This window comes from Stegostoma tigrinum, chromosome 22, assembly GCF_030684315.1.
Source record: "Stegostoma tigrinum isolate sSteTig4 chromosome 22, sSteTig4.hap1, whole genome shotgun sequence".
Taxonomy (NCBI): domain Eukaryota; kingdom Metazoa; phylum Chordata; class Chondrichthyes; order Orectolobiformes; family Stegostomatidae; genus Stegostoma; species Stegostoma tigrinum.
The window spans coordinates 36,045,823-36,072,733 of NC_081375.1; the positions used below are offsets into that span (position 1 = coordinate 36,045,823).

The window sequence follows — 26,911 nt, forward strand, 5'->3', positions numbered from 1 at the left end:
CAGTTGCTTGTAATTATTCACAATTTCATGTGAGATTTCTTTCTCATCAAAAGTGGCTGATCAATCTATTCATTAATAACAACATGCATTGTTCAGAGTTTTGTTTCAGCAATGTCCTTTATGTACCAAGGTCATAGTGGACAGGGTGCAATTATGATCACTCTGTATAAATCCTCAGTCTCTCAACCTGGTGAAGTTGTACTCCTGGGTATGACAAATCATAGCCAGATTGCTGTAGTTATATCACTCCCCTGTTGAGATGGCTGTTACAAATCCAATAGCACTATTTTAAGAGGTGTTGTGGAAATTGCCTAACATTTATCCCTTAGACATCTCCATTGAAGTCAGATTAATTGGTTCTTCTTTACAATTGCTTTGTGGAATCTTGCTGTGCTGCAGGCCATGCCAGCCTAATAACATGTTCGTAAATACAGTTTTACACAGAAATTAATTAATGTCAGCATAAGATTGAGTTTCTTCCACTATATCAATATCATACAAATCTAACACAAACAGTAGGCATTCCTTCAATGTATTAATAAGAACTTCATGCCACACTTGTTTTTTTTGCAGTAAAATCAATGCTTTCTTGCAACCTTCTACTCATATACAGAAGATTTATTGTGTTGTCTAACCTGGAGTTTGTCAGCAATGTAGATGTGTAGCTCTCTGTTCTTCCGTGTAAGCAATACATAACTGTAGCCCTAGTACTGATCTGCAGAGGATACCACTCTGTCCATTTAAGCACATATCTAGTAGCTTCCACTCTGGCTCCTACCTCCACTTATTCCCTATCCAAGTGAATAGGTTGCCTCCAATTCCATATATTCTCAACCATTCCGTGACTCTTTCTTTAGTGACAAATTAATGGACAACATTCCATCATACTAATGAAAAAGCAGTGAGGCACATGAGAACAGAGCAAGGAGAAAATCTCAAATAAACCTTTGAAAATGGTAACATGAAAATAAACTTGGGAAGGCACATTTCAAGGAAAGCTTGAATTCCATATTAGTTATATAAAGTGTGAGCTAACTTCCCAAAAATGAAGGTTTTTTTGTCTGTAAAATGTGATCTTGCTTGCAAACTGTTTTGGAAGCTGGGGCTGTATCTCTTTTTTCAGCACATTTTAAGATCTGGAGGATTAATAAGCCATTTCACAGATTACTTAAATATGAAAGACAGGCACAGCTCCAGCAGCAGAAGGCTGGTGCAGAAACTCTGCCAAGTCCCTGACAGTCACAGCCTTTTTCTTCTCAAATTTTAAAGAGAGAGAAACCAGAGAGGAAATAATTTTCTTCCTATTTTTGTTGAGTGTTTTGTTTAAATTAGAAGCCACTTCCAGAAGCACACAGCATACCTCTAGGCTACTGATCTTAACATTTCAACTTTCTTAACGGATGTGGGCTTTCTGCACTGGCCGCGAGTCTGTGGTTGATAAACATGCCATGCACGATAGAGAGTTAGCTTCCCATGTGGTGGGAGAGAAACAGAGGGAATATGTTTCAGTTTAGTGACCTTTTAGAGTTCTGACCAAGGGTCATCGCCTTGATCCTGAACTCTGTCTCTCACCAAGAGGCTGCCAGACTTGCTGAGTATTTTCAGCATTTTCTCTTTTGGCTTTAAATTCTCGGCATCCCTATGGTTTGCTGTTCGATTCCAGTCTCTTCTGTGCTCCCTGTCTTTTTGCTGCTGCTCTCCAAGTGATCAAGCCGAGGTGGATTTCGGAGCTAAATGGAGACGGTGGCACATCACAGGAGATGGATCGAACTGAGAGTATTTGGCTTTGTTTGGTCCGCCTCAATCTCTGCCTTATTTACACAAACAGAAAGCAGAGCGGCTGCCTTTGGCTTTTGTGGTGTTTAATGGTGAGTAGTTGGGAGGCAGTCTCCGCCTCTAAACGCTCTCTCCTGGAGCTAAGGCTTGCAGGTTATAAATAGCAGCTCTCTGGGTTGCTGCGTTAGCTGGGAGCTGCAAGGTCCTTGCTGCCAGTGTGTGTGTGTGCGTGTGTGTGTGTGTCTCCAAGCCGGACAATGCATCACCTCAGCTGGCTCTTCCTGGCCCCGCTATTAGCCCTGGTGACAGCAGCTCCCCGTTGTCCCAGTGGCTGTCACTGTCTGGGAGACCTGCTGCACGTGGTGTGTGAGAACAAGGGGCTGAAGAAAATCCCAAGAGTTCCCAGCAAGGTCCGTCTCCTGAGTCTGCAGCAGAACAATTACCCAACTCTCCCTTCCAACGGCTTCAGCTCAATGAAGGGCCTCGTTTCACTCCACCTCCAGGATTGTCGCATACGAGAGATCTCCCCCAGCGCTTTCCGCGGACTCAAGAAGCTCGTCTATCTGTACTTGTCCAACAATGAGATTAACACCATCAGGCCGGGCGCCTTCCAGGACCTCTCACAATTGACCTACCTCTACATGGACAACAACCGAATCAGTGAGCTCGCCAAGGGTCTGCTGAGCCCGCTCAAGAGCTTGTTTCTGCTGCAGCTCTCCAACAACAGGATGCACCAGATCAAAGCCGGTACCTTCGCCGGCGCTAAGGAACTGCGGTGGCTCCATCTCAGCGGTAATGACATGACCACCATCCTGCCCGGCGCCTTGGATGATGTTGAGAACTTGGCAACCCTTCATCTGGACAAGAACAAGCTGAACAGCTTCCCGGCAGCGGCCCTCAGCAAGCTCCGGGTGGTCGAGGAACTGAAACTCTCCTACAATTCCATCAGGACCATCCCTGACAACGCATTCCGCTCGTTTGGGAGATACGTCGAGCGCATGTGGCTGAACAACATGGGGCTGGAGAGGGTAAGATGGTTTAGCTGGTCGGGCCGCTAGCACTGTACTCAGGGATAAGTGCAGTTCGAGGGACATCCCGTTTGACCTGATTCAGCGCCAGCTTCTGATGATCAAAAATAGTGTCTTCTTAGTTTCACTTAGTGAGGCTGCCGTGTAAGGGGTTTGAGGAATCACGCTGATTAAATTCACTCACTGAGATGAATGGATTGTCAGTGATTTGACAGAATTGAGTGCTGGGCAGCGAGCGACCGAACAGTGAAACACTGAGACTGGCACAGGCTCTGGCTGCAATCCCCACACCACTCCTTAGAACAACAAATAGGAAACGGGTGGGACATCTCCCTGCTCATTTATTAAGGTATCTCCCCCATAAATCCAAAAGAATTGCTAAGGCAAAAGGGAAAACACAAAATTATCACATTGCAGAAAGAGGCCATTCAGCCCCTCCTGTCTGTTCAGGATCTCTGCATGAGTAATTCATTCAGTGCCATACCCCCTCCTTTTCTGCGTGACTCCCCACTTTCATCCTTTTCAGCAAACAGTCTAACATCCTATTAAATGATATGATTGAAGCTGCCTCCAGTACACTCTCAGGCAGGGCACTCCAGACCAGAAACACTTGTTGCACCAAAATATTTCTTCTCAATTTGCTTTTGCCAACTATTTTAAATCTGTGACCCAGTGTTCTTGATCCTTTCATGAATGAGTATAATTTCTTACTATCCACTCTTTCCAGACAGGACAGCAGATTGTAGACTGAATAATCAATCACTCCAAGCGACTTGGTAACTGTTTATACCTCTGGGCTAGTCAAGGACTGAAGAGGAAGGATTTTGGACTAGAACCTTAATAATCCTTTCAGGTGATATTTGTTTAGTCCACAGCTTGTGGTATCTCTGTGCTGTGTTTTGCCATGCAAAGCTTCTCAATTTGCAATATTAGTGGCTGGATAGAAAATTAAACAGTTTTAAGTTTGTAGCAGCAACATTTTTGTTTTTGTTTCTGGGATGTGAGCATCTCTAGCAAGGCCAGCATTTATTGTCTATCACCACTTGCCTTTGAGAAGTTGGTGATGAGTTGCCGTCTGGTATAGGTGCACTCACAGTTTTGTGAGGGAGGGAGCTCCAGATTTTTGATCCAGCGATAGTGAAGAAATGGTGGTATTGTTCCAAGTGAGGCTGGTGAGTGACTTGAACAGAAACTTATAGGAGAGGGTTTTCCATATATTTGGTGCCTTTTTATTTCGAGATGTGACAGGGTTGAAAGGTTTTGTTCAAGGAGCCTTGGTAAGTTGCTGCAGTGCATCTTGTAGATGGTATTCACTACGGCCACTGCATGTCACTGGTGAAGGAAGTGAATGTTTAAGATGATGAATGAAAACCACTCAAGGGCCTGTTTTGTCCTGGGTGATATGGAATTTCTTAAGTGCTTTTGATGCTGCAGTCATCCAGACAATTTGGAGAGTATCCGATCATTCTACTGACTTCTGCCTTGGAAATGGTGGACAGGCTTTGAGAAGACAAGTAGTGTTACTTGCTGAAGAATTATCAGTCTCTGACCTGTTCTTGTTGCCACAATATTTATATGCTTGGTCCAGCTCTGTTTCTGGTCGTGGTAAGTCCCAGAATGTCAATAGTGGGGGATTCAGCAATGGCAATGCTGTTGGGATGTCATGGGGAAATGGTTTGATTTTCCCATGTTGGAGATACTTGTATGGCACAAATGTTACCACTTCTCAGTCCCTGCCTGAATCCAGATCAGTTCCTGGTGCATGCAGACATAGATTGATTCAGTATCTGAGGATCTGCAACTGAAACTGATCACAATACTATCATTAGCAAATACCATCATTTCTGCCCTTATGTCAGATGGAAGGCCATTGATGAACAGCTGAAAATGGTGACCCTAGGAATCTGTTCTGTGGAACTACTGCAGTGATGTCCTGGACCTAAGATGATTGGCCTCCAACAACCAAACTATCTGCCTTTGTGTTATGCCTGATTGTAACCAGGGGAGAATTTTCCTCTGATTCCACATTTATTTCCACCTTGCTTGGGCTCCTGATGCCATACTTTATCACATACTTCTTTGATGCACTTTCAGTGACACCTTCCATTACTTTGCAGATAATTTAGAATAGAGTAATGAAACAGTAATCTGCTGGATTGGATTTACCTTGCTTTTCACAGATAGGTCATACCTGGACAATTTCTACTTGTTGGATAGATATCAATACTGTAACTACGTCTAGAGCTCAAGTCTTACAACTCACATCTGGTCAGGGCCCATAGACTTTGCTGTATCCAGCAGCTTCAGCCACTCAATGATATAATGTGAAATGAATCAAGGTGCCTGAAGACTGGCAGCTGTGATTGTGTGGATCTCAAGAGGAGACTGAAATGGATCATTCACTCAAATCCTCCAGTCTTTTCTTTTGCACTGACCTGCTAAGTCTTCCATCGTTGAGGATCGGGATAGTTTTAGGGCTTCCCCCTGATTACCACTAGTTGGGGGGGTGGGGGAGGGGATGCAATGGCCTCATGGTATTATTGCTGGATTGTTGATCCAGAAATGCATGTAATGTTCTGGGGACCCAGGTTCAAATCTCCACATGGCAGATGGTGGAATTTGAAATCAATAAAAAATAATCTAGAATGAAGAGTCTAATGAGGACAATGAAGCCATTGTCAATTTGTTGGACAAACCCATCTGGTTCATTAATGCCCTTTAGGGAAGGAAACTGCCATCCTTATCAGATCAGGCCCGCATATGACTCCAGACCCACAGCAATGTAGTTGACTCTTAACTGCCCTCTGAGCAATTAGAGATGGGTAATAAATGCTGGCCTCGACAGTGACATCCTCATCCTGCAAATGAAAGAACATTTCCCTGCAACCAGCATTCTACAAATTACATTCTATGACAATTGCGTTTATCAAATGTGATTAATACCTTAAAATGTAGTGTGCTATAGATTGGCCTTTTTGCAAAGAATTCTTTAAAATTTCTTGGTAAACTGGCAGTTCAGTTTTCAGAATCATCAATGTAGTTGTCCAACGGTTTTTGGCAATTGCATGATGCAAAGCCATGATGACTAGTTTCTTCAAAGTTTATTGTCAGGTCTGCACTGAATTAGTGTGTTTCAAATAACAGCATTGATGCACTGAAATGGCTTCAGTGGCCCAGGATGTGTAAAGGCAAATAATCACCCATCAGGTCTCCTACTCAGGTTTACCATCAATTGCTCCTTGGTGCACATGTTCATGAGTAGAAAGGATGGTATTAAGCTGTATTTCAGATCACAGTCAAACAGTCTGCTAATGCAATGTGAGATTTTGTAAAAAAATGTTTGCTTTGTTGGTTTCTGGAGGCTTTATAAAGCTGAACTAGCTGGAGTCAGCCCATTTGGAACAGGGAAGAACAGTTACCTTAAAAAGGAGATTTTGAAGAAAAATAACTTTTGAATTTCTGTAGTGCCTTTCATAATCTCAGGAAACCTCAAAATGGTTTACAGTCAATAAAATGCTTTGAATTGTAGTCACAGCTGCAAATTAGGAAACATGAAATCCAACTGTGTACAAGAAACTCCCATAATCAGAACAATGAAAACAAGTGGACAATCTGGTTTTAGTCATGAAAGCTGACGTTTTGGATCTGGAACTTTCTTCATTTTTCTGAAGAAGGGTCCAGACCCAAAACATCAGCTTTCCTGCTCCTCTGATGCTGCCTGGCCTGCTGTTTTCATCCAGTTCCACACCTTGTTATCTCAGACTCCAGCATCAGCAGTTCCTATAATCCCTGATTTTAGTCATGCTGTTTAAGGGATAGTTGTTGACCGGAAGACGGAAACATACCTTCTTCTTTAAAGTAATGTTCTGGAATTCATCACTTCCACGTGAGTGAGGACTCTGAGAGGTATCAACATTGCACTCTGAAGAGTCCATTGATATCCACCAGTCTGGCCACAAAGGATTAGCAAACTATTTTACCGTGAACTGCCAAAGTTTTTCTCCTAATTTATCATAAATGTTTCAAACTAAACAAATAAATAAACATTTCTCCAAATCCAAATCTTTCAGGAGACTGCATGGATTATAATGCTCCTTTAAACATATGAAACAAACCCAGCTCTGTGCAGCTTCACTAGTGTCTACTGGGGTTTGTAATAAGTAGACCATTGACTGGTGTATGTTCCTAAAAGAAAGGCGACATTCAGGCGTGTTTCTCCATGCTGAGGTAGATATGTTCTGCCAGGCACAGTCATGGAGTTTATTTGAAGTATTCTGGATTTATTTGAGCATACAAACACAATTCACACTGTGAATAGATTTAACGCTGTTCCAGATTCCGTTCAGACTCAACTAAGTCCATATACAAAGGTGAAGAACGACCTCTGCTTTTGTCTACCCAGTATTTTCAACCCATTTTAGTAAGTGAGCACAAAGACGATAAAAACAGAAAACTCAGGCTCAAATGCCTTTTGCCTTATAAAACAGTTTGCACCATGATGGTCAACTCTATGTTAAGTATCACCTAGGGTGGTTCAGGAGCCCCGTTCTGACATAGCAAAGGAAGGCCTGGATTGAGACAGTTCACAATTCATTGGCCACTGTTTTCACTGAACTCTTTTGTCATCCAATAAGTGTTTTGTTTCTGCTCACTTCTTCTAATGACCTTCCAAACAGTCAGCCTCCTGAAGTCACAGTGATCAGTGATTGTCTCCCAGTTGTTCGTGTCAATGTCCAACATTTTGATATCTCATTTGCAGGTGTCCTTGTAGAAAAGGTTTGAACACTCAGGTGGTGATGACTCAGTGACCAGTTCACCACACAGAAGGCCTTTCGGAAAATGATTGTCATCCATCTGATGATTGGGACTGAACCAGAGCAGACATTGCTGGCTTAGCAATTAGTGGATCCTTATAGAATTACCATGCTCCAGAACCTCTGAGTTGGTGATCTTGTCCTGCCCAGAAATGTTGAGAATGTGAAGGTGGAAACTGCTCAGCTTTTTCTTCTGCCTGGCTAATGTTATCACATTATGGAGGAGTGTGCTGATATGCAGGTTTGGTGGGCTCACAGTTTGGCATTATAAGTTAGGTTGTTGTTGTCCACACTCTGTTCCTCAGCTTGGACGTAACAGCTGGAGCTTCAGTGATGTGTTTGCTGATTTCAGCATCAAGCCACAAATTGCTGGTGATAGTGGAGCTTAGAGATGTGAAGCTAATAGCAACTTCATGTGTCACATTGTCAATATAGCAGCATGGCAGCATCGTGCTCCTGACTTTGAAGTTCAAACCAAACTCTTCACAAGTGTGAAAGAGTTTGTCCCTTTCCTGCAAAAGTTGGTCCTCAGTACAGAATGTTAGTTTGGCATCTTCAGTGTACAGTAATTCTCTGATGAGAACTAGCCAGACCTTTGAATCTCAAGTGAGCAAGAATGACAATCTTTCTAACAGTCCTAGTGTGTAGGTAGGTACTCTTTGCCAATGACTGGAAACCAAATGACAACAGTAAAGAGAAGATTATGTCAAGGATTATTGGTGCCAGAATAGAATCCTAGTTTAACTGCAGTGCAGATTTCAAAGGATTCCAATGTCATCCTGTCATTAGCTGACCTTATCAATCAAATTGACATGGAGAGAAGACATCACACTGAGCAGCTTTAGCAGGCATCCAATTTTCTCCATTAATAATAGATCATCTCTACTCACAGGTTCAAATGCTTTGGTGAGATTAATGAAGGCAATTCATAGTGATTGCCTTTGTTTACAGCATTATTCTTGAAGTTACTGGGCGGAGGAGTTTCTGTCAATTGTAGATTTTACCGTTCTGAAACCATGCTGGGATTCAGGCAGATACATTCAGTCAGGACCTGTACTCTGACAACAGCAATGTGGACAAATATTTTTTCCCACAAAGCTCAACAGGGCAATGCTCAAAGAGGCATTGCAATTGTTTTTCCTTCCCACCTCTCTCCCACCCACACCCCGCCAGTAGAGACAGTGAAGTTCCCACTGATGCCACAGAAATATGGTTTCCTGTGCTTGATGAGTTCAAGTAATGTAGCACCAATACCTGGAGCTTTGTACATCATAAGTGAGTCAACAGTTTTGTTAAACTCTTTCATATGAATAACCAATTTTGCTTTATAGGCAAGCGTTCCATAATCACAGTGTTCTCCATACAGTACAGTTCAAAGTAGTGTTCCATCATGTCTTGAACTGTTTACAGCAGTTCATGATGGCATTTCCTGTCGTTGGTTTCAATCAGCCATTGTCTTTGCTGATGAATCTGTTGCCATTTTGATCTCTTCATACATGTCTCTGACAATTCCCTTGTCAAAGGATATCTAGATATCCTGGTTGAGTTATCACTAGGGGCCATTGGCAAACAACCTGGAAGTCTGTTAGACTTTAGTCTGAGTGGCCCTTAGTGCATTCAGTTTTGAGCGATGATGAAAAAAGATACATTTTGTTGAGACAATTTCCAAGAAGTACCAATTCAAGGGCAAAACCAACATTTATACTCTGTGAAAACAGAGTTCTGTTTGGTTGGCAAGTGTTCTGTGATTGGTGGAGAGATTGCCATCGAGAATGCAGCAGTTGATGATTAATGACCATTACAGGTCAGGTTGTACCATGATTTTAAATCAGACAGTGTAACTCTGATCAGGACATTACCCTAAGAAGTGGGCCAGCAAATTGCTGTCACCTGTTTTGTTGAGGTGAAATTGGCACAGTGCATGTACTTATTCTTTCCGTCATTAAGGAACTGAGACTTGTGTTAATATACATATTAATAACAAAAGTCAAAGAACTGTTGGTTTGTATCCAGATAGATAATATGGCTCTTGCTGATATCAGGGAATTTCTGTTTTGAATGGAAACATTTAAAATATTTTGTTCAAAGCCCAATTCACACTTGGAGTTGATCTCTATCATAGTGAACATTGTGAGAGCTCTGTGTCTTGAGTATAATGTTCAGAAATTGACATCTGGTGATGATCAGCCCAAGTTGGTGCCAATGTCCTGATTTGAACATTTCCAGGACACTTTGTGGTGTAGTTTCTTCTGAAAGATGTTAGTTACACAAAGCTCATGATAATTGAAAAGCTTAATAAAAGTTTCCAACCATTCTTATTTAGCTTTCCCAGGCCATGATCTCTGAGGCAGAAGGGTCATACGTGATGGTCCTTGCTCAGTAATGCATTGAAATCCTCCAACTTGTAAAGATGTTTTGATAGAAGGATCCTGCTGATAGCAATGTCAAGCTTGTCATAGAACTTGTCTTTGACTTTGGTAGTGGATTGCAGCTTTGAAGCTCATATACCCATGAAGTGAGCTGCCCAATTTGAGTTGAAGCAGTTGAGGGGGTCTATCATTGAGTGCAGTGAGTTCCTTAAAACAAAGCCTACATCTTGCTCATGCATTTCCTCTAAACACTTCTGCTGCCAGATGTAATGTTTTAATGTAATGTGTAATGTTTTTCTTTCAGTGATTCACTCTCGGAGAGCCCGTCTCTTGTAGGGATGCTATTTCCATGTTCAGCCTATCAAGTTCCATGTCGATCACAGATGCCTTGCGCGCGTTATCAACCAACTGCAAGTCATCTGTCAATCCTGTCTGCACATGGTCCTGACGTTCCAGCTTGTCAATCAAAGAGTTGGCATCTCCTTTTTCTTTCTGATTGTTTGTTTGTTTGCTGGTGTGATGAATTCTGTCCACTTATCGAGCACAGCCTCAAAGCTCCAAATAATCATTGAAGCTGATCAACCATGACAGGTCAGCATATTATAGGTCGGGGGCTTCTCACCTAATGGGATGATGGTAGTTGATGACATGATAGTTCCTTTCACCATCTGGAGCCATAGTACCCGTTCTGTAAGGTCGGGCTTAACATTTCTAACTACTGCCTTCCACTTTGTGTTATTGCAACAAAACTGCAGTGTCCTCTTCAGGGTATAAAATTTATGGAAACCCTGGACTGGTCATAAATTTAGCCTCCCCAGTTGAGTCTTAAATAATGTTTGTTTGTTCTGAATTGATAGCAAGAGTTGCCAGGAATGATGACGTAATTAGACATGAGTCTGCCATTCTACGCTGTTTCATATTCTTGGGGTTTTCTCCCTTAGCGTTAACTTCCATCTGTAAGGCAAGTTCCAATTAGCTCAGAAAGTTACAATGTGAGGCTAATAACACTGATATTGTAGGATCTATCCCTGCACTGACCAGGGTGTTTGTCCAACTGAAATTATATTTTGAATTTTTATGACAGTTATATATATCCAACAGATCAATACGATGTGTTGAGTGTGTAGTGAAGAGAGATAGCTTGCTTTCTGTTTTTGTGTACCAGTATTCTTCTCGTTTTCATTTCACACTGCTGGCTAGCATCACTGTGAAAAAGACAGCCAAATATGTAAGTCTCTCCCTGTCAGTGCACAACCTCTCCATCAGCAAATCTTCAGCTGTGCCTCTGCGTAGCGACATACAGAAACTGGATCCCTTTTGGCCCAGGCTAAACCTTGAGTGGAAAACAGAGGAAGTTCGATGCTCAGAAATAGAATGTGGAGTTCCAGTGGCATGTGGATATGCCCTGACACTCAAGAGCCATATACCTACCTCAGGGAAAGTAGTTTTACTCAGGAGTCTACAAATGTACTTATCCTGCCACGTTTGCCTCAAAGAAACTTTGTGGCAGCACAGTGGTTCAGTGGTTAGCACTTCTGCCTCACAGCACCAGAGACCCGGGTGCAATTCCACACTTGGGCAACTGTCTGTGGGAAGTTTGCACGTTCTCCCCATGTCTGTGTGGGTTTCCTCTGGATGCACCGGTTTCCTCCCACAGTCCAAAAATGTGCAGTTTAGGCAGATTGGCCATGCTAAATTGCCTGTAGTGCTCGGAGGTGGGTTGTGGGGGGATGGGTCCGGGTGGGATGCTCTAGAGGTTGGTGTGGACCTGTTGGCCTGAGGGTTGTGTTTCCACAATGTGGAGATTCTATGAAAAAAAAACTTGGTTTCAGTTGTGCATTGGTGTAAATACGGCAGTATGACTCAAAATGCTAAATACATTAAGGTTCTGAACAGTAAAAATCCTACAGTAATATGTATCACATTCAGTTCATGTTCTCACCAAATGCTGTCTGACAAGTCTATAAGGTAGCAGCTGAACAACACAGTGACCTTTGGAGGCCCACCTCCAGATTTTCACTAAAGTGGTCAATTCCCTTTCATCTTCACACATACAGAACAGAGAGGGGAAAGAAGATCAACCCTTTTTACAGGTGTCAGGGGCTGATAATTTGTCTGAAATGAAATGAAGTTATCAAAACGTATTCCTTCCTCCATTTGTTTTTATTTCTCCCACTCATTTGTGCTCAGATTTTCTCCTCAATGTGACACATAGAAACTAGATGGAAAATAAACCATGATTTATTCAAATCCCCTTCCATTCTCAACCTGGAGAGGCAATTGTATAGCGATCATGTCACTTCACCAAAAGCAAGTCTGATGTTTTGGTAAATGTGTGTTCAAATCCCAACAAAATTTGAATAAGTAAAAAGGGTTATGTCAGTTTAGAATTCCTCGAGCTCAGAACAGCAATTAATAGCAATTAAAATAGAGACTTGGGCACTTTCCTGTTGTATTAAGTCAAACTTATGGAGATTAATTATAGGTGTTGCTGCTGACCTGGTGAAATCACCTAACATTGAAATTTTAATCCTTATTTTTTTCCTTTTGTTGCACCTATTCTCCTGCCCTCCTGTACCTTTGTGAGGCACTCCCTTCCATGGTACTAAGTAGGAAACCAGCTCATAACATTTGAACCAGTCACTAAATGTGACACAGCAGCAGATGGGCAATTCAGTACAATTAGGATTTGACCTTGTATTTCCCCCTCTCTGCCATTTCCAGACACAGGCCACTGTTAAAAACATTCAAAAGATATACCATTTATTGAAGGAACTTAATTAACTTTTGAATAAAGATGCATCCTCATGCCTTTCGACTTTGAACAACAGCAGGCATCCAAGATAGAATTTCAGTGTAAAAGTCCACTCATCTAGCTGTAAAGAAATCCTGTACAAACAACCGACAACTGCTGCAATGTCTGTGACTTCACACTAAAGGGCAAGTTTTATAAGTTTATTGCTATAATATAGCCAGTGATCAGGAGCGGTAGTTACAGCCAAGACTGAAAACAGTCGAGAAAATTGTTTTCAGGTTTTCAGGTTCAGGTTTTGCCAAACTGAAAATTGAAGACAGTGGAGTTACTGAGGTCTTTGGATTAACTCTTTAGTTGCTGAATTTTATTCCACCTATCAGCACGATCAACCACTGATATAGTTTCATTTTATCTTAACTGAAGATTCTGGGGGATAATTGAATTGTTGTGGGTATTCTCAGATACCCTCGCCACAAAGGCCAAGTTTAGTCCAAGATTAGAGTGGGGATACTGGCAGACATTTTATTTACACAGGGTTCCACAGAACATCATTTTCACTCAACCATCCACTCTTGCCAAAGTGATGGAGTTGATGCCTGAGCTGATCTCTTCTTCAGACATGCAGACGAATTGGAAGTCAATAGCAGACCTGATTCAAATGAACTCAGACAGCACTGACTGGAGATAAAGCTGGCTGTCTGCAGGTTTACATGGATTAGTATTAGCTGTGAGCTTCAATTAAAACCTCACCAAGATCAATAAATAAAGGTCAAAATTAATGCACGCCCAATTTTCCTCCTTTAATGACTTCTTTAATGGGTAATCTCAAGGTTATGGCCTTGTACTTGCGACTCACTGATCAAAAGACATTCTAGCAAGTTGCAAAAAGGACATGAATGAATCCAATCATCTGGAGTAGGAAATAATAAAAATTGCCAAATTGTTATAGAAACCCAACAGTTCAACAATGTCATTTATGAGAAAAAATGTCACCATCCACCCAGCTGGTCTGATCTACAGGCAACTGAGAGAAGTGAGGAACGGGAAATAAGTATAATCTAAAATGCACTAACTGATACCATTGGTTATCCTGCCTCCTTCCTGCTCCAGTCTAATTCACGAAAGCAGAGATCTCTGCACTTCCACAATCCCCTCAAATTTCCAAACTAAGTATTTCTCCTAGCAACGTGGCAAAAACAAAAGGTTAAGCTGCTTCATGAGAAATGTAGATCAAAACTTCTAATCACCGATTAAACATTAAGATTTGTTTTTAATAATAAATATTACACACCGTGAACATTTGAGAAATTTCATTTAGTTTTGCTTGTGTTTCTGTACTGATGATAGTTGTCAGAACTGGTAGCGAACATCACTGTGCTCCATCCTTTTGGTGTCCAATGGGATAGCAGGAATGACATGGCAGAGTCTACTTAGTGAAGATTTACTTCATATTAGGAATTCCTACTCTTACTGGCAGTAAGTAATTTCCAATTCTACAATCCATTCAAGAGCTCCTGTTAATGTGTATTTGATTAGGTTGAAGAGCAAGAGCATCCTGGTGTTCAGCGGTGTTCAGAATCAGGCATCAGAATATTTGTAGTTTTGTGTTCTGCTCATATGCGGTCCTCAGTTGACTTACTGCTCCATCTGTCTCTGTGCCTCCACTCATGGCCTATGGACCTGGATGGGATTCCCACTCTCAAAGGTGGCTAGAAAGGTGGAGCATTCCCAGAATCCTCAAAGGAAATTAAATGGTCTTATTCAAATTGAACATCTGAATGGGATTATTGGTCCTTTATTTCCTCTCTGTTCTTCTTGAGATAGCTGGACTTTGCTTGGTATCGGTACACTGTGAAATGACATTACTGTAATTGGGAGCTCACAGTTTGTGGGTAATCAGGCACGCGCTTATGTCCTGCCACTCTGTATTTGTGGCAACCTGAGACTAGTCCTCATGTGCAACACTAGTTGTGCCTTCAACTATCTATTAGTTCTCCTACCATAAAGCTTTCCTATTGGCCCCCACTGCTGCCCCTGAATATGAATTCTGAATATGCGGTGGGTAGACCTTCCTTAGCCAGTGCCACCACTGCAGCTTAGGTCTTGTATGACCTTTAATAATTTAAGTTTAATCTTAACTAATACATCACAGATGCCATTCCCACAACTATCAAACATTACAGTGCTGTCTGACAATACTTCACCACGTCAGTGTTAATCATTCCAACAGTCTGTCAGCATTATACTGATGTTTAAATAGAAAGTTTACACATGTGACTGGAGTAGGTTGATTGCCATTTCTCTGGACATACCAACAGTTTTAGATTTTAAACAGTTCTGTTGGTTAGTTGAATTTTTAAAAACTATTCTATGTAATACGCACATCTTTGAAGATATAATTAAGTGAATTAAATGAAGTCGAACTAAACTGTTGTGCTTAGTTTTCAGATGGAGCATTCAATGGTGTCACCGGCCTTTCAGCCCTTCATCTGAATGACAACAAATTGGAATCTCTACCTTCAAACCTTGTCTTGACCAAAATGAGGAACATGACTCTCTCCAACAATCCCTGGCATTGTTCCTGCTCACTGGCTGCAGTACGAAGGTACAGCATTTACTGAGTCCAGCCCTAAACCCCTTTTAAAATTAACGTTTGAGTCAGTGTCCAAACTTCTATAGTTAACACATTTATGTCCATACGGGACCAAAGTTGACCAGACAGTAAATATTGTTTCTCTCAGATGCCAATTTTATCTGAGAAGCTTTATTAACCAGTCTGCATTAAATATAATCACTTGCCTTCCCCATTACTACCATCTTACATCCAAGTCTTTGGACATTTCATTTTCTCAGATTTTTCATGTCTTCAAATCCACAGTTAAGCTCTTAGTAATTTAAGCCTTAATTTATAGAAACAACTCTCATAGTCCCCAAGTTTGTCCATAGTCAGTGCCATAAATTTTAATCAAATTTGCTTGACCACAACTGAGACAATAAATGCTGCAAGACTTCACCATTTATAATGCTTCTGCCAACTTGCACAGTCTTCTGGCATTTGCCACTCTTCCAGTTAGTTACTTTCTTACAGAATGCTACCATTTCAGTTTTGGTTTTACATTAAGAACAAAGAGAAAAAGAACAGTAGAGCACAGGAACAGGCATGTCGGCCCACCAAGGATGCGCCAACTCATGATGCCTTTTTAAACTAAAACCCTTTTGCTTCTACATGGTCTGTATCTCTCCATTCCTTGCCGATTCATGTGTCTCTTAATGCCGCTTAACCATTGCTATTGTATCTGCCTCCGCCACCTCCTCTGGCAGAGCATTCCAGGCACTAACCAATTTTTCTGTAAAAAAACTAGGCTCTCACATCCCCTTTACCCACTTTTCCCTTAAACCTATTTCACCGAATAATTGACAGATCTACCCTGGGAAAAAAAACTCTGACTATCCATTCTATCCATGCCTCTCATAATGTTGTTGACATTCAGGTGAAAACAAACAAAATTTGTCCAGTTTCTTCTCAAAGCTGATACCATCCAAACAGGCTATATCCTGGTAAACTGTTTCCGTAAACTTCTCTAAAGCCTCCACATTCTTCTGACTGTGTGGCGACTAGCACTGTGTGCAATATTCCAAATATGGCCTACTACACTTCTATATAGCTGCAATATGACTTGGCAATTTTTATACCCTATCCCCTGACTGATGAAGGCAAGCATGCCAAATGCCATCTTGACAACATTATCCATTTGTGTTGTCACTTTCAGAGAACTGTGGACCTGAGCGCCTAGATCCTTCTGTACGTTGATGCCACTGAGGCTTTTGCCATTTACTGTATTTGCTCTCCTGCATTAAATCTCCCAAAATATGTCAGCTTGCATTTGTCTGGATTAAACTCCATCTGCCATTTCTTCACCTAAGTCTCCAGCCTGTCCATGTCCCTACTGTATTCTCTGGCAACCCTCATCACTATCCACAGTTCTACACTATCTTTGTGCCATATGCTGCCTTCCAATCAAACCACCTACATTCTCCTTAAACAATTGAGGCCTCAGCACTGATCCCTGTGGAATACCACTGCTCACAGTTCTCCAGTCAGAAAAATACCCTCCACTATACTCGCTGTAAGCCAGTTTTGTATCCATCTTACCAGCTCACTATGGATCCCATATGATTTCAACTTTTGTATCAGCCTGCCATGAAGGATTTTGTCAAAGGCCATGCTAAAACCCATATAGACAACATCTATCACCCTATCCTCATCAATCATCTTTGTCGTTTCCTCAAAAAACCCAAGCAAGTTTGTGAGATATGACCTTCCCTGCAGAAAGCCATGCTGCCTGTCACTAATAAGACCATATTTTTCCAAATGTCAGCAAATCCTATCCCTGCTTGTGCTTCTGAGGCTTTATAAGGCTCTAGTTAGGCCTCATTTAGAATACTGTGTCCAATTTTGGGACCCACACCTCAGGATGGACATACTAGCCCTGGAGCGTGTCTAGCGGAGATTCACACGGATGATTCCTGGAGTGATAGGTTTAACGTATGATGAACGGCTAAGGATCCTGGGATTGTACTCATTAGAGTTTAGAAGGTTGAGGGGAGATCTAATAGAAACTTACAAGATAATGTATGGTTTAGAAGGGGTGGACGCTAGGAAGTTGTTTCCGTTAGGCAGGGAGACTAGGGCCCGTGGGCACAGCCTTAAAATTAAAGGGGGTAAATTTAAAACTGAAATGAGACGACATTTCTTCAGCCAGAGAGTGGTGGGCTTGTGGAATTCATTGCCGCAGTGTGCAGTGGAGGCCGGGACGTTGGATGCCTTCAAGGCAGAGATTGACAAATTCTTGATCTCAAAAGGAATCAAGGGCTACGGGGGGAGTGCAGGGAAGTGGTGTTGAAATGCCCATCAGCCATGATTTAAATGGCGGAGTGGACTTGATGGGCCAAATAGCCTTACTTCCACTCCTATGTCTTATGGTCTTATGGTCTAAGTTTTTTCTCCAATAATTTCAATACCACCGACACAGGTTTACTGGCCTGTAATTTCCTGGATTATCCCTGTTGCTCTTCTTAAACAAAGGAACAACATTGGCTATTCTCCAGTCCTCTAAGACCTCTCCTGTAAAGGTTTCATACAAGGCCCTGGCCTCCCTCAGCACTCTGGGATAGATCCCATTAGACCCTGGGGACATGTCTACCTCAATGCTTTTCAAAACACACCAAACTACCTCCGTTTTTATAATGACAGGCCCTAGGATGTTAAAATAATCCTCTTGAGATTCAGCATCCACCATGTCCTTCTCCTTTGCGAATACCAATGTAAATGATATTGTACTGAAGAATCTGTACTGAGGCATCTTGTATGTAAGAAGGTGTTATGAGTAGTGACTTGTAAACTTTGCACTGTACTCATCTGAGTACATGTGATAATAAAGCTAATTCATTCATTCAAGTATTCGTACAGGCCTCATCCACTTCCTCTGGCTCCATGCATGAATTTCCTCCTTTGTCCTTGAGTGGACCTACCCTCTTGCTCCTTATAGATGTATAAAACGCCTTGGGATTTTCCTTATTCATGTTTGCTTTGCCAATCTATCACCTCAGGGTTCTACTCAAAACAACCATATTCATGCAACACTGCTTTAACTATTGAATATGATGATTACACTGAGATGAAATTGTGAGAATTATTCGAGTGTAAAATGTGGAGAGATTCTTGAAATACACTCAAGTTATGTTGCATACACAATAGGAGAGATGCATCATTCAATCAGGATAATAAAGCAGCATGAGTTATGTAAAAGCTAGAAAATTTGTCCCAAAGCCTAACAATGTTCACATTGAAACCAAAGTAAAAGATGTATGAAGAAGAAAATGGCACATAACCTAATTTCAAAGGAATGAAGGGAAGTTAGACTTAATCAATGCATTCGAAAAATATAATATAACAGGGACCAAGCACTGAGAGAAGCTTATTCAAAGTGGTGGGGAAATTACACAAGGTTTGTTCAGTAATTTGGCACTGACAGAGATAAATGTGTTGCATCTGTTCCTCATCTCTCAGTTGACCTTAACAAGACTTTTTTTTAAGATGAGGGTGTTAACTCCTTGATTGCTGTGACTTTATGGACCAGACACAGAACAGGTTTCCTTGAAGTTTAAAATCAAAAGAAAGCATAAATGTTTTGTTTTCTCAACACCCAAAATATAACCACAACAATACTCACTCCTCACACCTATTTAATACATGTGTGCACATGAACAACTGATTTCCAAAGCTGTAACATCCAATTGTATGAATAACAGAGCCAGGTCATTTGTCTACTCTGTCCTTAAGATTATGTTTGAAGCATTAAGAGCCAGAAGGACTTTTTTTTATTCTCTGGAGACAATGGAAATGGGAGTGTTTCTGGCTGTTTCAGGTGAAATTGTGGCCGAGCTCCTGCATTGAAGAAATCTAACTTTGCGAATCAACAAATTAGCTCTTTTTCACTGTCTAGGATGATTTTTGAGGAAGGCTCAACAGAAAATAGCTTTCCCCTAATGTACATATCCCAGGCTGACCTACTAGGCCATCTTTCCTTAGTCCACTATCCTTTCATAAGAGAATAAGTCATGGATAATAGATTGCTGTCCCCGTTCTCCATTCCTAGATGGATGGATACCAGCAGGATTCGTCCAGATGGCGTCTGTGCTTCTCCAAGTCAATACCGTGGTCAGCAGATCCGGGAAACCTCTGCCTTCAGAACTTGTCCAAGACGTACAAAGCGCAACAAGAAGAATGCACTCTGAGCAGGTATGTGAAAGACTGGGTCAACACCATTAGAATGGCTGCTTTATAAAGCCTTACTGCACAGGAAAGCTCCACCTTTACACTGAGTTAGTTAATCTCAAACAGGGTGGTGTAGTGGATACTTGTAACGAGAACCATAGAACCTTAGAAATGTTACATCACAGGAAGAGGCCATTCACCCATTGTGTTTATGTCAGCTGAAGAAGATTGCCACCAATTCTAATCCCAGTTTCCAGCACCTGGTCCATAGCCTGTAGGTTGCCTTCAGATGTAGATCCAGGTTTCTTTCAAATGAGTTGATATTTCCAACTCAGCCAATAAACGTAAGCAGTTAATTCCAAATACCCACCACCTTCTTGGTGAAAACAGTTTTCTTCCTTCCCCTTCTAATCTTTCAACCAATCACCTTAAATCTGTTACCCTGGCAACTGTCTTCTCTACTTGGGCAACCGGGCCTTTCCTGTCCATGGTATCCAAGCCCTTCATTATTTTGGATGCGTTGATTTAGTAAACCCTCAATTTCCCCCTCCTAAGGAAACACCCTAACTTATCCAGTCTTTCCACATGACTGCAATTTTTAAGCCCTGGCAACATTCTCATGAATCTTCTCTGTACCCTCACCAGAGTGATTGAATCCTTTCTGTAATGTGGTGTCCAGGACAGTACAGAGAATTTCTGCTGTAGCCTGACTAGTATCTTGCACCTTAGCATTATATTCCTGCTTTTGTATTCAGGACCTTGCTTAATGAATGAAACATCCCATATACCTTCTCTAACATCTTACCTACTTGTCCTGTCACCTTCACGAACTTGTGGACATGCACTTGCTGTGTTTACCCTCCCCAAATGCATAGCATCACACTTTGAGACGTAATTCCATTTGCCACTTTTCCACCAATCAAACTACCCAGCCAATTTTTGTGTCATTAAAACATGCAACTAGATTTGGAAAGTTATTTGGGTCCAGCAAGGGCCATCATGTTTGTTAAGTTAAAACATGGACAACAGGGGACAGAATATCCTCTTAGGCTGTTATAGTCGTGTCTCAATTGGTAGCACTGTTGCCTCTGCATCAGACGGTTGTGAGTTCAAGTCTCACTCCAGGACCGGAGCACAACATTCTAGGCCATCACTCCAGTGCAGTTCTGAGGGAATGCTGCATTGTTGGAGGTGTGTCTTTCAGCTGAGGAAACTCAATAAAGGTCTTAAGCACCGTTTGAAGTTGATATGAATGATTTCACAATTCTCTATCAAAAAACAGCAGACTGTTTTCTGGACCTAAATAAAATATTTACCCTAAATCAATATCAGATCACTGTTTGTGGGAGTTTGTTGTACACAAATTGGCTGCTGCTTTCCATCCATTGCCACATTCATTGCACTTCAGAAGTATTTCATTGGCTGTAAACATTTTTGGATATCCAGTGGTCAGAAAAGGAGCTATTAGATGCAGGTCTTTCTATTTTCTTTCAAAATGTCAGGCAGGTAGAACTGTTTATTCCAAATGGCTTTTGGTCTCTGTTCAATCAAGGAAGTAGGAGGAAAATAGTGAGCTACCATTCCAATATTTGCAATCTTGCAGTTCTACTCTTTTGAGCTTTGGAAGTGACAAAGCTGTATGTGGAGACTGGATTGGGTCTGGATGGGGTATGGCTCAGCCAGTGTGGAGACTGGACTGGTTTGGTTGGGGTGTTTCTCAGCCAGTGTGGAGACTGGATCAGCCTGGGTGGGGTATGGCTCAGTCAATGCAGAGACTGGATCGGTCTGGGTGGGGTATGGCTCAGTCAGTGTGGAGACTGGATCGGTCTGGGTGGGGTATGGCTCAGTCAGTGTGGAGATAGGCTTAGACTGGGTGGGGTATAGCTAGGCTGGCTTGGACTGGCTAGGGGACTGGGCCAGCCAGTGTAGCGATTGGTCAGCCTGGGTGATAGAATGGGTCAGTCTGACTTGTCATGTTCTCTATAGTTAATAACTCACTGTCACTAAATATCTGGGTGAGATGCTGATAGATTGTTATGGCCTGTGGAACTTGTATCCACATAAACCGTCAAGAATGATTCCATAGACTTAGCCTGTACTTCTTTGGTTTGAGAAAGTTGAAGAGTAATTTGTTTAAAATTTTGAAGATGACCAAGGATTTGAAAGGATTAATCGAGAGAAACTATTTCCTGTGGTAGAGGAATCCAAAACAAGGGGACATAATTTTAGCAATAGAGTGGGATCTTTTAGGAGTGAAATTAGGAAGCAGGTCTTCACACAAAAGGTAGCAAAAGGTTAGAACCCTATCCCCCAAAAGACTGTAGATGCTCAGGAATCAACTGGGCTTTTCAAACTGAGATCAGTAATTTTTTGTTTGTTCGTTAAGGGTATCAGCATATTGGGAGCAAAGTTGAGCAAAAACAATTTGTTATAAATCATCTATGATATAAAAGAAATGGTGGAACAGGCTAAAAGAGGTGAGTGTCCCATTGCTGGTCCTCTGAGGGGGCAAGTAGTACCAAGTTGTGGTACGAATTGGCTCAGAAGGCTCTTCACTGTCTGACAATCTTTGTTTCTCCAATAGGTGGTGAAAATGTCCGTCCTGGAGACTGACTCCTCGTTTGACAATACCAACTGCTGACTCCTCACAGCCACTTCCCGCACACACAGAAGGAATTTCTCAGTCACCGTTGACAGTGATCATGAATCAGCTACAAATTCCTCATAGCTTTGAAGAGCACGTAACGGATTGCAGCTTCAGCACAGCGATACCTCTTCACAGTCTAAGTGTGTGCACTCAAAATTCTCAGCGCTTAGAAACAGCAATGAAAATCAAGTAGCTAAACAAAAATAAAGGGGCAAACACGCTTCTGACTAGAAGCATCTCTTCCGAGTAGACATACACAGGCTTTGTCATGATTACTGTATTAATATATATATATATTCACATATATATTTATGTATTCATATAAGACATTTCCTGGGACCTAGACAATCTGTTGGAGACACTTCCTTCCAACCTTCCCTCACCCCCTTATTATTAATGCAGTTAATATTACATCCTACTCCTCCAAAGAAGTACATTTTTGGGAAAGGGGCAAGTAACATTGTGCCAAATAGTTCTTACTGATTCCTAGCAAATACATTCAAATACCTTTTGAAACAATGACAAATGGCTTGCTCCCAGTGCTTGTTCTGCCAAACTATTTTATACCTTACTGTCTGAGGTGAAGTAGATTTGCCTAACTCTCCGTCTCATTTTTTATTCTCAACCCTAGAGTTTTTTTCATTTAAAAATGATTGTAGACTACATCGTGATCTTTTCTTGTTAGCCGGTACCCACTGACATTGCATTGAATTTCGATCCATGGTATTTACAAACATGAAATATAATGGGTAAGGAAGCAAAGGTTTTTGAGTTGCCTGCACTAATGCATCACCAATGTTTCAATGTTATATTTAAGCCAAAATGGGGTAGTGGGAGGGATGACCTCTGGATAAATCAGTATTTGCGCACTTAGCTCTTCTGCCTGTTTAAAATAGCTCTGTATAAAATGGGTTTCAGTGGGGTACAAGTAAGGCCCAATGCACCAAACTGCTCCAAGTTGGCACTATCTCTCAGATAGGCCCAGAAGGTCTGGTCAGTGTCAGAAATGAAAATGTTTTAGTCTGCAGTATGCCTAGATGGGGTCAATACTTGATCCTAATACTATGATCCATCAGTTAATATCGAAGTCTCACATTGGGATTATCAAAAGAAAAGTCTATTACTGTATTGATTTAACTTTGTCTTTGTGAAATGACATATTTCTCAAGAGGGTCAGTTAGTTGGACAGCTGGTTTGCAATTCAGAATAACACTAACAGTGTTGGTTTGATTTCTGCTATAGCTGAGGTTATCATGAAGGATTTTCCTTCCCAACCTCTCAGAGGTTAAACCACCACTAGTTATTTCGCTGTAATGAGACAACAGTCCTATGGTCTGTAGGACTCTGGTGATTTTACCTTTTTTTACTTCTTGGATAGCTTGGTGGGGAATTGAAGATTACTGCAACTGTGCATTGCAAACCAGGATTTGCAACATTCACCCATCAAATTAACCAAAAACCTCAAACCATATCAAAATTGCTACTCCAAGTGGCCAACTATGAACTTCTCAATTGTCCAGCCACACTTCTGTCCAGTTTACACAGGCTAATTCTTGACACTCAGTACCCCAACTGAATTTTATAAGGTGAGGAAACTCTGGCCACTTTCCCAAAATTATGCTAAAAGATTTTATGATTCCAGGGTGGTCAGAACTGTCAGTCTGTCCTATTCAGAGAAAGAGAGAGATAGAGAGATTCCATTGAATGCATTTCTGTGAAAGAGATCAAACAAAGGGAGTTAACAGAACATCGTGGTCAATAGTGTAAACAGTTTGAAGTCCCAGTACCCCACTGCATAATTCTACTGTACCTGTAGATTTATAACTTCATGAATTAATTTAATCAACTTAGTTAACATATTCAGTTATGAGCTCACCTTTAGCTTTCCATCTTTAAAGAAAATTCAATGACAGTAAGCATTGTGCATTGGGTGCTCACTGCATTTCTAAGCAATGCACTGGATGAAAAGCTATGGTTTTGGCCCCCTCCCAGTACTCCAGCCTTCATAGCTCAGGCATCAAGCTGTATTTGTATTTCTTACTGGATGATAACATCTATATGCTTGGAAAATCTGCCTCATTGTGGATGGATCCTATTTCAAAGCATTGAGATCAGTTATTATCAGCAACATCTCATAGCTTCAGATCCAGAGGAATGGAGATTTAAACAACTAATGCTGAAGGGTCGATGTACATGGCTACAAGACCAACATAGACCATTTTGGCCATTCTTTAGGTCCAGCTAATTAGATGCAGCATTATATCAGTTGTCATATCACTAACAGAGTCTCATTTATGGATATTAGATGCCCCTTTTCATATTGTCACATTGCTGAACTTCAATATGATGAATCCTACACCTAGGCAAATTTACATAAAGTCAAAGACAAACATCATCACAGAACAAAAGAAAACCAGAAAATGTCTCCAAGTTGTTGTTGTGTCTTCAAAGTGAGTAGAAAATTATGCCATCCTAAAGATATAGCAGCAAATCCCAAACCCATGACCACAACTTAGAAGAATAAGCGCAGCAAAGATAAGTAAACACCACCACTGCACGCTGTCTTGGAACTGTATCACCATTATTCACTGGTGCTGGGTTAAACTTCAGCAGTCTAGCTGGACCAACACCACATGGATCACAGTGGTTAAAGGTGGCTTATCACTACCTTTCAAGAGCATTGAAGAAAGGATGATGAATGTTAGCTATGCCATTGATATTCACACCCAAGAACGAAAAATAAAATATTGCAACAGTGGAATCAAATAAACAGCCAGTGCACTACTGAGAGATGAAAACACTGAACACCAGTACAACACCTATAAATCCTACAGCTATAATTGATTAACCCTGTCTTAGGCATCTCTAAAATTGTTTACCCTCTTGAGTAGCTCATAAGTATCCTGCAAGAACAATATCCAGATGGTTTTGAGATGAAAATTCATTAACACACTGCCTTTAACTAGATCACTGCCCCTCTGCAGTCACAATACAGAAGGTTCACAATTATCTGTTTTAAAAAAGAAACCCTTGTTGGTGAGGGAAGTACCGTGGAGAAGTACAGCGATTTTCATCTCAAGGTGTGTCGCATTGTTGCAGGGGTTTGCTGTAATATTTTATCTTCTTGCTGTATATAAAACGTCAGTAGAACCTTAGTGCAGGTCACTCTTAACATGGCCCAAGAGAGATTATGGGCCTTAAAAGGATGTCTCGGGAATAATTTCTGCTGCCAAGCTGATATTCTCATCTCCAGTAAGTGTGAATTGCTGAGCAACTCTTCTGCACTTTACTTGCTGCAAATCTATCAATAAAAACATATTTTTCATATCACTTGGAAGGAAGCCTTGTCATGCTTTATTTATCACTAGCTTCCTCCCATGCCTGTGAAACAGTTAAGTCCCACTGGGACTGGTATACTAGCAAGTGAATGATAATTCTTTATGAGATGAGAAGCCAGCTTTAGTTACATAGTTGACCAACTTGGTGGGTGGGTGGAGAAGAGAAAGGAGTGTCACAATCCAATCTTCACCACAATGTTGCTCACAAAATCTTGCAATCATTAATGACCAACAGCTACTTTGACCTTATCCTTCATCTCAGGGATAACAGAGCCAAATGTGACCACAAAACTGTTGCCTGGCTCTGACGAGATACCTCGCTATAGATGATTTACATGTTTCCATTACCAAACAATTGGTTGAAGTGGCATTGGGATAGATGAATGCAACAGGTTTAGTTCAGATGTTAATGAAGGTCTAGTTTTGACATTTCCAATCCACATTTTGTCCAAAGGAAGTAGAAATTAAGCAGCCCACAGCTCAGCCACTTGAATAGGCTGATGAATCCTGACTGGCCACAAAGCATGTCCCAAACCATTGTTGATATTTCAGCCTAAGTAGATTAGAAGTCTTGTTTCATTGCATGTTTGGTATCCAAGTTGCTTTCTGTTCCAAAAACTTTGCCACATGTTGCCTGTATGGGATCATTTTGTGCCATTACAAATCAAGAATACAACTTGCCTATGAATATGATGGGTCAAAAATAACCTGCTGGTCATTCAACACGAACCCACACACAGTGGTGCCTGAAGCATCCTGACTAAGAACTCGGTATACTGTAATCGCTTATCTCGAGCAAAAAAAGTCAACATAACCAAGCCAATAAGGTAAAGATACTCTGGACAAGGCTTTTCAACACACCACCTGCTAACAGTGGACATCATGTTTGGAGGTCACATGACCAAGTCTGTCTAGACGCTAGGCTTCTCTAAAATTCCAATCTCTGCTTGCGTCAAGAGCCAGTCTAGCTTCCTGCTGAAGATGAAGCAGACACCGCCCACCACAGCAGCCAGGGAACATTTCAGAAGCTCACTCACTGCTTTTTGGGAATAGACAATCTGCCCAATGTCCTATCTATTCTTCCTAATGTACATATGAAACTCCTCAGTCTGTTAATTAGAATAATCTATCAAGCTTACTCTGAATTGGTTGTGTCCACCCATGTGATCATTGGGGAGTTTAAACCCATGTGACCTCTTGTGCTCCTAGCAGTTACTCCAGTATCCATAGTGAGTCAGAAACTGTAACAATATTATTTATTTTTAAATCTAATCCTACTAATTTAGATATCAGGCTGTCCCACTGCATACCAACCTGCAATCCCCCTTTCAGATTTCATTCTGATTCAGATCCTGGTCCCCAAACTCATTTCAAATAGCACTAACTTCACCAGAAAGACACTGTAA

General features: G+C 41.4%; 2 protein-coding genes across 3 annotated transcripts in view; one reads left to right on the plus strand and one right to left on the minus strand.

Moving 5' to 3' along the window:
- The window catches only part of acsf2 (acyl-CoA synthetase family member 2), a 161,077-nt gene that overhangs the window by 39,468 nt on the left and 94,698 nt on the right, over positions 1–26,911 (minus strand). The gene's annotated exons all lie outside the window — the stretch shown is intronic.
- On the plus strand, positions 1,950–25,476 carry chad (chondroadherin). The gene is made up of 4 exons (XM_048555344.2): positions 1,950–2,804; positions 15,184–15,347; positions 19,402–19,544; positions 22,105–25,476. Exons 1-3 carry the CDS (start codon positions 2,034–2,036, stop codon positions 19,538–19,540), a joined length of 1,074 nt encoding a protein of 357 aa, XP_048411301.1. The 5' UTR covers positions 1,950–2,033; the 3' UTR covers positions 19,541–19,544; positions 22,105–25,476.

What these genes read in the sequence shown, in the direction of transcription:
- chad (XM_048555344.2), top strand. Translation starts at nt 2,034, where the DNA reads ATGCATCACCTCAGCTGGCTCTTCCTGGCCCCGCTATTAGCCCTGGTG. An exon ending in ACAACATGGGGCTGGAGAGG is followed by an intron (nt 2,805 to 15,183) that starts GTAAGATGGTTT and finishes TGTTGTGCTTAG; the next exon opens with TTTTCAGATGGAGCATTCAA. An exon ending in TCACTGGCTGCAGTACGAAG is followed by an intron (nt 15,348 to 19,401) that starts GTACAGCATTTA and finishes CTCCATTCCTAG; the next exon opens with ATGGATGGATACCAGCAGGA.